The sequence below is a fragment of the Anomaloglossus baeobatrachus genome, chromosome 3 (assembly GCF_048569485.1).
Source record: "Anomaloglossus baeobatrachus isolate aAnoBae1 chromosome 3, aAnoBae1.hap1, whole genome shotgun sequence".
NCBI lineage: Eukaryota > Metazoa > Chordata > Amphibia > Anura > Aromobatidae > Anomaloglossus > Anomaloglossus baeobatrachus.
The window spans coordinates 571,490,033-571,503,551 of NC_134355.1; the positions used below are offsets into that span (position 1 = coordinate 571,490,033).

The 13,519-nt window shown below is 48.6% G+C and overlaps 1 protein-coding gene across 1 annotated transcript in view; it reads right to left on the reverse strand.

Annotated features, from left to right (window-relative positions):
• Positions 1 to 10,376: 10,376 nt before the first annotated feature.
• SLC19A3 (solute carrier family 19 member 3) overlaps positions 10,377 to 13,519 on the reverse strand; it is a 72,117-nt gene continuing 68,974 nt past the window's right edge. The window contains exon 5 of the mRNA XM_075338686.1: positions 10,377 to 11,531. Within this exon, the coding sequence (XP_075194801.1) occupies positions 11,391 to 11,531 (141 nt within the window). The 3' untranslated portion in view covers positions 10,377 to 11,390. The remainder of the gene's footprint in view (positions 11,532 to 13,519) is intronic.

The window sequence follows — 13,519 nt, forward strand, 5'->3', positions numbered from 1 at the left end:
GCACCTCCAGCAGGTATGGCCATTCTATCGAATCGAAGGCTTTGGCCGCATCCAGGGAGACTAGAGCCCAATCCTCCTCTAACTTGGTGCCCATCTGTAAGACCACCTGCGCCCTCCTCAGATTATCCGAGGTACTCCTTCCCGGGATGAATCCTGACTGATCCACATGTACTATAGAGGAGACCACTTTTTTCAGTCTATTTGCTAGAATTTTAGTGAGAATTTTGTAATCAGAGTTCAACAAAGAGATCGGTCTGTACGAGCCACAATCCAATGGATCCTTATCTGGTTTCAATAGCAGGACAATGGTCGCCTCATAGAAGGAATCAGGCAACCGTCCTTTGCTGAACGAGGCTACAACCGTTTCCAGGAGGGCTGGGGCCAGCACCCCCTGATATTTGTCAAAGATCTCAATCGGGAGTCCGTCTGGCCCAGACGCCTTACCCTTATTGAGGGTCTTCATCGCCTCCACCATCTCTTCCATACTAATGGGCTCATCCAAGGCCGATCTCTGAGCCAAAGTCAACCTGGGAAACTCCAAGTCCCGTAAGTACTCAGCAATCTCCTCCCTTGACACGGTCAGCCTGGACTCATACAGGTTCCTATAGAAGTCCAAAAATACCTCCAATATACCATTGACGGAAGTAACTGTTCCTCCACGGGGGTCTCTAATCTTAAGGACAGCAGGTGAGCTATTGGATTGATGCACCAGGAACGCCAGTAAGCTACTGGACTGGTTCCCTTGCTCAAAGTACCTCTGGCTCGTGAAGAATACCTGTCTCTTAGCCTTGTCTTGCAAATACAAGAGATATTTCCTCCCAGCCTGAAGCCAATGAGATTTATTTTCCTCAGAGGGGTCCGAGGTGAATCTATGTTCAAGCACTCTATTTTGGGTGGCCAATTCCTCCTCCTCTCTGGCCGCCTGTTTCTTGAGATAGGAAATAGAGGAGTGACAGCATCCCCTCAGATACGCCTTGAGCGCGTCCCAATAAGCCGAGTGATTCTCTTCAACGGAGTTCATTTCCGTGTATGCCTCAAGCTGATCAGGAATCCTGTCATTGGCTCCAAAGAGTGACAGCCACCAAGGGTTAATTTTCCTTGACAATTTATGAGATTTACATCCATCCCATTTAATACTTACAGATACCGGGGAGTGATCTGATACTGATCTGGGCAAATGACATACCGATTGTATATGGGCACAGACTCTTTCATTTCCACAGATATAATCAATTCGAGATAATGAGTTTTTCCCCGGAGTATAACATGTATATTCTCTCAGTGCTGGGTTAAAAAACCGCCACATATCGTGCCATCCCACCTCCTGTAAGAACATACTCAATCTAGTTTGTATCGTGGGGGAGATCGGGACCTGTCGGGTGCTGAATCTGTCCAGTCCCGTGTTATTAATCAAATTGAAGTCCCCCATGCAAAGCACTAAGGCTTGTGGGAATTGTGAGGCGAACTTAGCCGCCTCATATAGAATCGAGATTCCCATTGCAGGGGGAATGTATATGGCCAAGACCACTATCATGACCCCGTCAATGTGAGCCTGGATAAACACATACCTCCCATCAGTGTCCTTTAAAATTTTACCCGGGTCCCACCGCAAAGCTTTATGGACTAGTACCGATACTCCCCTAGAATATGATGAATGAACAGAGTGAGCTGACCATTGAACCCAAGGCTTTTGAAGCACTCTAGTGGTCTCCAACAATAAATGGGTCTCTTGTAAACATACAATCTGAGCTTTGGATTTCTTGATATGAGCAAATACTGCCGCCCGTTTCCTGGACGTGCCCAGTCCCCTAACATTCCATGTCATCACGCTTAAAGCCATTGAGAGATGCTGCTTGCTGACTTGCTAGAAGAATATCAAAAACTTAACCTACAGTAGAACTTGGGTAAACGTACCCTTAAATACAAAATGTCGGTTGCGCACACACAATCGACAAGAACTGGTCCAGTAGTGCGACCAGGAAAGATATTCCCCAGCAACGACTAGGGTAAACCAACGTGGCTGGATGGTGTACTTGGTATGGGGGTGTCCTCAAACAAGGACTTGAGCATCTCCAGCAGTCCAATAAATGAATTATCCTGCAGCTTAGCCTTGAATCGTGCATAAGTGAAGGGACCAAGAATAGATGAGAAGGAAATGAGAGAGAAAGAAGGAAAGAGAAGAGGAAAGGAAGAAGAAAAGGAGAAAAGAGAAGAGAGAGAAAAAAAAAAAAAAAAAAAAGGGGGGGGGGAAAGCGGGGGGGGGAAGAGAAGGTAGGAAGGGGGAAAGAAATATAAAGTAGAAGAGAGAAAGAGAAAGGAGAGAGGTTAGAGTAGAGGATAAAGCGGGAGCGAGAGAAAGAGTATAGAGATATGAGAGAGAGAAAAAGAGGGGAACTGAAAGAAGAGGAAAGAACAATGAAGAAGTGAGGGGAGCGAGGAGAAGAGGGATGAAGAATAAGCTGATAGGGGGATAGAGGGAGAGAAGAGGTGAGAGTATAAAGAAGATATAAGAAGGCTTGGCAGGAAATCTTAGACTGTAGGATATTATGACATATGGTAACCTCAAGACTTAATATATCACTAAGAGAACAAAATACAACATTAGGAACTGAAATGCATTGCCAAATACTGCGAGCCCGAAGTAGAGTTCCAATGTGGATCCAAAAGGTATAGGGTGCAACAGGATCGCGTGAAGGAGTTCAAAGCGTCGCAACAGCGGTCTGACCCCTGTCCCGTCTGGTGTCACCTAGGACCGGTCCCATCAGCGACGAGCAATCCGGAGCACAGGCTGAGCTAAGCAAAGATCCCGGAGAACACAGCAGCTGTTCCACACGCAGGCGCGGCCCCAGGCCACCCGCCATTGACGAGGGCCAAACCCGGAGGCCGGTTCAATGGGAAACCAATAATGGACGCATCCGGAAACTCACATGCCTCCAGGAAGGCCACAGGCGCGCCAGCGTCTCCAGATGAGATCACTAGCATCTCAACCGACCGGGACCATAAAATCAGGATCCGGACGTGAACGCAATAGCGGTCCCGCTCCACTCACATGTCAGGAGGGATGAAACAAACAAGAAACTTTCGCGCCTTCAAAATCGGGGGACGCCGAGTACCTGCATAGGATGATCCTGCAACGACCTCAACAGTGATTTCAAACTCAACGTCCCAAGGATTGGAGTCGCATCACCGACCTTGCTCCGAAAAGAATGAAACAAGTGAATCGTAACCGCGACGCCATCACAGCCGCGACCCGTCAGGCAGCGCCCCAGACCGTGACGCATCAGCGTTTCCTCTTCAATGTGTTGATCCAGTCATCCGCTTCCACAGGAGAAGTAAAGAACAGGGATCGCTCTTGATGAACCACTCTGAGACGGGCTGGGAAGATCATGGAATAAGCAATTTGATGCTCTCTGAGACGTTTCTTCACCTGAATGAAGGAGGCCCTCGTTTTCTGGAGCGACGCAGAGAAATCAGGGAAGATCAATATGGTGGCGTTGTTGTGTAGGATCGGGCCCTTGCGCCGCGCCGCACCAAGGATCGCATCTCTATCCCTGCTGCTCAACAGTCGGGCCAGGAGAGGTCTAGGCTGCGCTCCCGGAGGAGGAGGTCTGGCCGGTACCCGGTGAGCTCTTTCTATGGCGAATGCCGCTGACAGCGTCGCATCAGGGAAAGTTTCGGAGAGCCACTTTTCCATGAACTTACATGGGTCACTCCCTTCTGCCCTCTCCGGCATCCCCAGAATTCTCAAATTATTGCGACGCAGGCGATTTTCCAGGTCATCTGCCCTCTGCGCCCAGTTGTTTGCCGCGCTTTCCAGAGAGGCCAGTCTGCCCGGCGTCGCTCTTGTGTCGTCTTCCAGCGTGGAGATCCGCTGCTCGGTCTCCTTTACCCGCTCTCTCAGGTTTTGCAAGTCCAGCCGGAGGAGACCCACATCGATCTTAACCTCCTCGATTTTACCCGTCAGCGACACCTTTGAATCCTGGATCGCTGCAAGTAACTGCGACGTGACCTGCTGTAAGGTTAGCTCCTGCGATTCCTTGGATCCGGCCTCCATACTCTCCTCCTCCTCCGCCTCGCTGGATTCCCGCTCTGCCTGCTTGCCGACGCCAACTTGCTGGGAGTCCCGGGCAAACTTCTTCAGCTTCTCAGCCGCTGCTGCGCTGCGACCTCTGCTCATGGTACCGATCCAAATGCTCACCGCACCACAGGTAATCCAGAGGTGTATTTAGGCACCAATTTCGGCAGGATTAATAGCGTATATCAGCTTTGGACTGCGGAGCTGCTCTCAGATGCGACCTCTCATGCTGCCTGCTGGCCACGCCCCCCCGGCGGTGTTTGTTAAGGTTGAGGTACCCATTGCGGGTACGGAGGCTGGAGCCCACATGCTGCTTCCTTCCCCATCCCCCTTGGGGCTCTGGGTGAAGTGGGATTTTACCGGTCTCCAGGCACTGAGGCCGTGCTCCATCCACAGCTCCTGTGAATCTGCTGGACATGGAGCGGAGTATCTTCAGGGACATGGCCCTGCTACGTTGAGGTACTCGGTGTCCCCGTGGGGACCGCGCGCAGACACACGGCAGCACTGCTGGGTCTGTTAGTGCGCCAGCGGCGCTGCCCGCACTAGTGCCATCGCACACCACAGCGTAGCTGGGTGTGTTAGAGTATTGGGGGACTACCGCGCTAACCGCCGCTGCCATTTTTATTCAGGCGCGGCTGGGACTTGTGGTGCGCCGGGGACTTCCGCGCCGACCAGGGCTTATATGCCGGCCGCGCTTATCACTCGAGTCCCCGGCTTGTGCGGCCTAGTCTCACTTCGTTACCGCCCACAGGCCTGCCAGTCAGGGTAGGGGCGTGACGCTGCACAGCACGGCAGCGCTGAGAGCTGGGGTATGTTTTGCATACTCCACCTCTCTCACTGTGTGCACTGTGAAACCGGATTCCCGCACTTTCTCAGGCACGCCCACGGCTTCCTCCTCTACACAGGACGCTGGCAGCCATTCATGTCAGTTTTTTTCTGTAGCAAGAAAAGAGACAAGTTTGGGAAGACCCTGGCAGGGATTCGGATAGTCACACAACCGCTGTGAGCAGGCGTTATGCAGCACCTGTAGTGCTGACTCCACTAGTGCCGAAGTGCACATATATATATATGCTTATACGCCATACATTGCACTGTTTGGTCGCACTTTTGTATATACCCTCCTTGATTTGTTCGGAGGAGATTACAGCATATTGTCGGTGTAAAACAGGGGTGCAGAAGCACATGTTTTCTATGCAGCCTGTACAGCATGTACGGCTATACGGCCGGCAAGTTACATAGACCCCCATTGTATTCAACTCAGCCGGAGTCTCTGATAATGGTCCAGGGGATGGGGACGGAGTCTGCAGTATTTACTGACAGATTTTCTGAGACTATGGCTATGATACTAGAAGCCTTGCAGTCCAGACAGGTCTCTCAGACCATGGGCACTGTTGAATCATTGCTCCCTGGTCCCCCTCAGTTGGAACAACTGCGAGCTCCGGGGGTGCCACGGGCATCCCAGAGTGACGGCTCTGACACGGACGACAGTCCCAGACAGCCTAAGCGAGCTCACTATGAGCGGCCCTCGACTTCATCACACTGGAGGATCCCAGCAGGAGGACTCTCTGTGTGATGAGGCGGAGGTAGCTGCTCAGAATTCTGATCCTCAGACCGCTTTCAATCTCGATATACCTGATAGTGACGCCATAGTGAATGATCTTATAGCGTCCATCAATAAAATGTTGGATATTTCTCCCCCAGCTCCTCCAGTGGAGGAGTCAGCTTCACAGCAGGAGAAATTCCATTTCAGGTATCCCAAGCGTAAACTTTTCTGGACCACTCTGACTTTAGAGAGGCAGTCCAGAAACACCACGCTTATCCAGATAAGCGCTTCTCCAAACGGCTTAGGATACACGTTATCCCTGTCCCCTGACGTGGTCAAGGGCTGGACCCGGTGTCCCAAGGGGCATCCTCCAATCTCCAGGCTTGCGGCTAGATCCATAGTTGCAGTGAAAGATGGAGCTGCACTTAAAGATGCCACTGACAGACGGATGGATCTCTGGTCGGAATCCATCTATGAGGCTACGACACGCCGTTGGCTCCAGCCTTCGCAGCCGTAGGGGCACTCCAAGCTATTTCAGCTTGTCTTACACAGATTGACACGGTCACACGTACATCTGTTCCACAGGTGGCATCCTTAACCTCTCAAATGTCTGCATTTGCGTCTTACGCGATTAATGCTGTACTAGACTCTACAAGCCGTACGGTAGTGGCGTCCGCTAACTCCGCGTTTTTCCGCAGAGCTTGGTCGTTAAGTGAATGGAAGGCAGATTCTGCTTCCAAAAAAGTGCTTAACCAATTTGCCTTTTCTGGTAACCGACTGGTGAGCGTTTGGATGAAATCTTTAAACAGGCCAAGGGTAAGGATTCATCCTTACCTCAGCCCAGACAACACAAACCCCAACAGTGGAACAGACAGTCGGGGTTTCGGTCCTTTCGAGGTTCGGGCAGGTCCCAATTCTCCTCGTCCAAAAGGACTCAAAGGGATCAGAGGAGCTCAGATTCTTGGCGGGCTCAGTCACGCCCAAAAAAGACAGCCGGAAGACCCGCTACCAAGGCGGCTTCCTCATGACTTTCGGCCTCCTCTCTCCCCATCCTCGGTCGGTGGCAGGCTCTCCCGCTTTGGCGACTTTGGGCTGCCACAGGTCAAAGACCGTTGGGTGAGAGACATTCTGTCTCACGGATACAGGATAGAGTTCAGTCTCGTCCTCCAACTCGATTCTTCAGAACTTCGCCACCTCCCGACCGAGCCGATTCTCTTCCGCAAGCGGTGTGCACGCTAAAGGCAGAAGGAGTGGTGACCCCCGTTCCTCTTCAGGAGCAAGGTCACGGTTTTTACTCCAATTTGTTGGTGGTGCCAAAAAAGGATGGGTCTTTCTGTCCCGTTCTGGACCTAAACCTGCTCAACAAGCACGTGATAACCAGGCGGTTCCGGATGGAATCCCTCCGCTCCGTTGTCGCCTCAATGTCTCAAGGAGATTTCCTAGCTTCATTAGACATCAAGGACGCTTATCCCCACGTGCCGATTGATCCAGAGCACCAGCGTTTCTACGCTTCGTTATAGGAGACGAACACCTTCAGTTCGTAGCTCTACCTTCCGGCTGGCAACAGCCCCACGGGTCTTCGCCAAGGTCATGGCAGCAGTAGTAGCAGTCCTGCACTCTCAAGGTCACTCCGTGATCCCGTTTTTGGGCGATCTACTTGTCAAGGCACCCTCTCAAGAGGCATGCCACCACGCCCTGAACGTTGTGCTGGAGACGCTCCAGAGTTTCGGGTAGATCATCAACTTTCCAAAGTCAGATCCGACCCCGACCCAATCGCTAACATATCTACGCATGGAGTTTCATACTCTCTCAGCGATAGTGAAGCTTCCGCTAGACAAACAGCGTTCACTACAGTCAGGGCTGCAATCTCTCCTTTAAGGCCAGTCGCACACATTGAGACGCCTCATGCACTTCCCATGTAAGATGATAGCAAACATGGAGGCAGCCCCTTTCGCGCAGTTTCATCTGCGTCCACTACAATGGGACATTCTCCGCCAATGGGACGGGAAGTCGACGTCCTTCGACAGAGACGTCTCCATTTCTCAGGCGGCCAAGGAATCTCTACAGTGGTGGCTTCCCCCACCTCATGGTCAAAAGGAAGGTCCTTCCTACCCCCATCCTGGGCGGTAGTTACGACAGACGCGAGTCTATCAGGGTGGGGAGCAGTTTTTCTCCACCACAGGGCTCAAGGTACGTGGACTCAGCAAGAGTCCACCCTTCAGATCAATGTTCTGGAAATCAGAGCAGTGTATCTTGCCCTACAAGACTTCCAGCAGTGGCTGGAAAGCTAGCAGATCCGAATTCAGTCGGACAACTCCACAGCAGTGGCATACATCAACCACCAGGAAGAACACGCAGCCGGCAAGCCTTCCAGGAAGTCCGGCGGATTCTTACGTGGGAGGAAGACACGGCATCCACCATATCCGCAGTTCACATCCCAGGCGTGGAAAACTGGGAAGCAGACTTCCTCAGTCGCCAGGGTATGGACGCAGAGGAATGGTCTCTTCACCCGGACGGGTCTCTGGAGATCTATCGCAGCTGAGGGATGCCGGACGTCGACCTAATGGCGTCAAGGCACAACAACAAGGTCCCGGCCTCATGGCACGGTCTCACGATCATCGACCTCTGGCGACGGACGCCTTAGTTCAAATTGGTCGCAGTTCCGGCTACCTTGTGTGTTCCCATTGCTGGCATTGTTGTCCAGAGGGCTGCGCAAGATCAAGTCCGACTGCCGCCTCGCCATCCTCGTCGTTCCAGATTGGCCGAGGAGGTCGGGGTACCCGGCCTCACGGTAGGCCAACCGTGGGCACTACCAGACCGATCAGACTTCCGGTCTCAAGGGCCATTTTTCCATCTGAATTCTGCGGCCCTGAGCCTAACGGTGTGGCCATTGAGTCCTGGATCCTAGCGTCTTCAGGATTATCTCAGAAAGTGGTTGCCACCATGAGACAGGCTAGGAAACCAACGTCCGCCAAGGTCTACCACAGGACGTCGAAGATTTTCTTCTCTTGGTGCTCTGCTCAGGGAGTTTCTCCCTAGCCATTTGCATCGCCTATTTTCTTTCCTTCCTGCAATCTGGGTTGGAAAAAAGGTTTGTCGCTCAGCTCCCTTAAAGGACAAGTTTCAGCGCTATCTGTATTTGTTCAGAAACGCCTAGCACAGCTTCCTCAGGTGCGCACGTTCCTGCAGAGGGTTTGTCATATCGTCCCCCCTTACAAGCGGCCGTTGGAGCCCTGGGATCTGAACAAGGTTCTAGTTGCTCTCCAGAAGCCGCCTTTCGAGCCTATGAGGGATGTTTCCCTTCTCGTCTTTCACAGAAAGTGGCCTTTCTAGTATCGGTCACGTCTCTTCGGAGAGTGTCCGAGCTAGCAGCGCTGTCATGCAAATCTCCCTTCCTGGTCTTTCACCAGGACAAGGTAGTTCGGCGTCCAATTCTGGAATTTCTCCCTAAGGTGGTATCCCACTTTCATCTCAATCAAGATATCACCTTACCTTCTTGGTGTCCTCATCCAGTCCATCAATTTGAAAAATGCATCTATTGGATCTGGTGAGAGCACTCAGGATCTACATTTCCCGCACGGCGCCCCTGCGCCGCTCGGATGCACTCTTGGTCTTTGTCGCTGGTCAGCGTAAAAGGTCGCAAGCTTCCAAATCCACCCTGACTCGGTGGATCAAGGAACCAATTCTTGAAACCTACCGTTCTGCTGGGCTCCCGGTTCCCTCAGGGCTGAAGGCCCATTCTACCAGAGCCGTGGGTGCGTCCTGGGCATTACGGCACCAGGATACGGCTCAGCAGGTGTGCCAGGCACCTACCTGGTCAAGTTTACACATTTTTACCAGGCATTATCAGGTGCATACCTACGCTTCGGCAGACGCCAGCCTAGGTAGACAAGTCCTTCAGGCGGCGATTGCCCGCCTGTAGGAAAGGGCTGTTTGACGGCCCTATCACGAGGTATTCTTTTACCCACCCAGGGACTGCTTTTGGACGTCCCAATTGTCTGGGTCTCCCAATTAGGAGCGACAAAGAAGAAGGGAATTTTGTTTACTTACTGTAAATTCCTTTTCTTCTAGCTCCAATTGGGAGACCCAGCACCCGCCCTGTTTTTATTAGGGTTTTTTGGGTTTTTCGGGTACACATGTTGTTCATGTTGAATGGTTTCAGTTCTCCGATGTTTCTTCGGATTGATTTGGTCTTTAAACCAGTTATTGGCTTTCCTCCTTCTTGCTTTTGCACTAAAACTGATGAGCCCGTGATCCCACGGGGGGTGTATAGCCAGAAGGGGAGGGGCCTTACACTTTTAAGTGTAATACTTTGTGTGGCCTCCGGAGGCAATAGCTATACACCCAATTGTCTGGGTCTCCCAATTGGAGCTAGAAGAAAAGGAATTTACGGTAAGTAAACAAAATTCCCTTCTTTCTGTATGTGTGGGAGTAACTGAAACTATGAGTATTGACTACAGATGTATATGATTTTTTCATGAAATGTACTATATTTCTGACATGATCCTGTCTCGAGCATAATGAATACCATGCATACCTTGTTGTTCCCTACCATTGCCTGCACTAATGATTGATTATACTATAAATAATAATAAAAATTGATTTATATCCTATTGTGTGTTTGGGCTTTTATGATCGCTTTTCCTCCTCTTCTTGTATACAAAATGCAGAGAATATGCCTCTGTAACAAAGTGGGGGCAGCAATTTTCCTGAAACATTACAAAGCAGCACATGCCCTTATCAATATTTTGTGCCTTCGGTAACGCCTTGTGCACATAAATGTGTGCAGTCACCCGTACTACGATGCACAATGCAGACAAAATGTCCATGAAGGCTGCGTGATACGGGGTCAGGGCTATAAAGTGTGTAAAGAAAGGAAGCACTGACTCTAATTTTCCACATCAGATATGGCTGATATGATTGGCTGAATTTACTGTAGTTAATAACAAATACATCCAGAGAGTATAAAATAATTAACCTTTATAAACATGTCCTAAATTTCTCAATATTGGATAATTTACTAACTTTTTAACAAGTTTTATTTGTGTTAGGTTTCTACTGAGACCACCCAAAACTAGCTCCACAGCTCTAATTTTAAAGAAAAAAACAAAACTGCAATATGATATATAAAAAAAAATGCACGAACACACAATATCTTGCGTGTTTTACAAGTGGGAGGTTAGCTGCCGAAAGTTCTGTATTTGCTTTATACATTTGAATGAGATTTATAAAAATCCAGGGATTGGCTGCAGTATTCAGCCAAGTAAACAACGACCACTAGGGGGCACCAGAACGACGACACTGGAATGGGGGGAGATGCCTGAAGAAATGAATGGCGCTGTAAGTTATTTAAAAAGATAAACTGATTTCCATATTCTTTTTTTCGAATACTGTACTGCGAATGTGTGCAATCCTAGCAGAGAATACACAGCATTTAGATATCTACAGCTTTATTGTACATATCCACGGCTGTGTATCCCCTCCTAGGATCGTACCCATCATCAGTACAGCAGTGTGAAAAAGGATAGTGACATAAGTTCATTTTACTAAAGATGTCTAATAAAAAATAAATCTCAATTTCTGAAGGTTGGTTTTTTGTTGTTTTTTTTTGTCGCGGTGTGGGAACTTCTTTATCATAATAGCCTCATTCTCCACCAATGAATTAGGCCGTCAGTTTCCTTATCTGCACAATAATACCGCTATAGCATGTGATGTGCATGTTCTGTCCCAGGGCACAGTGACCGCGTGAGACTCTGCTGTCCTCCCGATCCATTAAAGAGGAGTCTCTGGATTGATTTCTTGCTCTTGCAAATTTTGTTTTTGCTTCTTTTTGTGATATGTTATTAACACATACAGGCTCCTGATGAAGAATATTCCTGCAATGACCGCAAAGTAACTTCCATATACCAGAAACTGGGGAAGGAAAAGGACTGATGTGAGCTTCTGGAACTCTGTGCAACACAGATCTATATTACAAAGATTAGAGGACTATTGTAGACATTACATTTCAGACGTGTTACTGGAATTTTAAGGCATCACTGCTACAGGGTTATCTTTTTATTCCACTTTAGTGGTGCTTTAAATCTAAATTCCCTGACTCTACTCTTTTATATTCGCTCTCCGGCGTCTTCATCGGTTATCGCTACCGCTCCACTCAGTCTCTAGCAGTTTGTGACGGACCGGCATCTCCAGTGTTTCATGGAGAGCCCCGGAGGTCACTTTTCAATGCAACTGGCTCTCAGAGTTGCATTGGTAGCTTGTGAGATAACTTCTGACAACCAGAAGTTGTGGTCATATGATGGCGCCCAAGATCGGAGCGGTATCAGTAAAAGATGAAGACCCTGGAAGGTAAGTATATTACTAGAGGGGACCTTAGATTAAAAGCACCACTCCAGTGCTGGGAAAAAAAGCCATGCTGGAGTGGTGCTTTAATATTGATGAATGATCAGTAGGCTTCTGTGGGGGGTCTGAATCTTGGCACCCATGCCGTTCAGCTGTTAAGATGGACTCCAGTTCCCTGGCTCTATATAGTCTGCATGTCATACAGTTACTTGCTGTTGTGCCAGTTATTGTTGTTTTGTATCACTCATTTGAAACACTGAAATTAGTGGGTGCAGAGAGTTGTACTCCCACTGCTCTAACCGTGATAGCTTATCATAAGGTTAGACATTTGTATAAACCATAATCACATTGGAAGAAGGGACCTGACAACAGAATATACACACGTGGTCAAAATTGTTGGTGCCCCTTCTTTAATGAAAGAAAAAAACACAATGGTCACAGAAATAACTTTAATCTGAGAAAAGTAATAAATAAGAAATCTATGAAAATGAACAAATGAAAGTCAAACATTGCTTTTCAACAATACTTCCATAGAATTTTTAAAAAAAATAAAACTCATAAAATAGGCCTAGACAGAAATGATGGTACGCCTGAAAATAATGTGACATGTTAAATCAAGGCATGTCCACTAATTAGCATCACAGGTATCTACAATCTTGTAATCTGTCAGTGGGCCTGAGTATAGGGCTACAGATACTCACTGTGCTGTTTGGTGACATGGTGTGTACCAAACTCAACATGGAGCAGAGGAAGCGAAGGAAAGAGTTGTCTCAGGAGATTAGAAAGAAAATTATAGACAAGCATGTTAAAAGGTAAAAGTTATAAGACCATCTCCAAGCAGCTTGATGTTCCTGTGACTACAGTTGCACATATTATTCAGAAATGTAAGATCTGTGGGACTGTAGCCAACCTCACTGGACATGGCCGCAGGAGGAAAATTGATGACAAATCAAAGAGACCGATAATACGAAGGGTAACAAAAGAGCCCAGAAAAACTTAGAGTTTAAAGGTGAACTTCAAGCTCAAGGAACATCAGTGTCAGATCGCACCATCTGTCGTAGTTTGAGTCAAATTAGACTTCATGGGAGACGACCAAGGAGGACACCATTGAAAAAAATCACAAAAAAAGCCAGACTGGAATTTGCCAAACTACATGTTGACAAGCCACAAAGCTTCTGGGAGAATGTCCTATGGACAGATGAGACAAAAATTTGAACTTTTTGGCAAGGCACATCAGCTCTATGTTCACAGACAGAAAAATGAAGCATATCAAGAAAAGAACACTGTCCCTATTATGAAACATGGAGGAAGCTCTGTTTTTTGCTGGGGCTGCTTTGCTGCGCCTGGCACGGGGTGTCTTGAATCTGTGCAGGGTACAATGAAATATCAAGACTATCAAGGAATTCTAGAGAGAAATGTGTTGCCCAGTGTCAGAAAGCTTGGTCTCAGTCGCAGGATAATGATCCAAAACACACAACTAAAAATACCCAAGAATGGCTAAGAGGAAAACATTGGACTATTCTGAAATGGCCTTCTTTGAGCCCTGACCTAAATCTTAT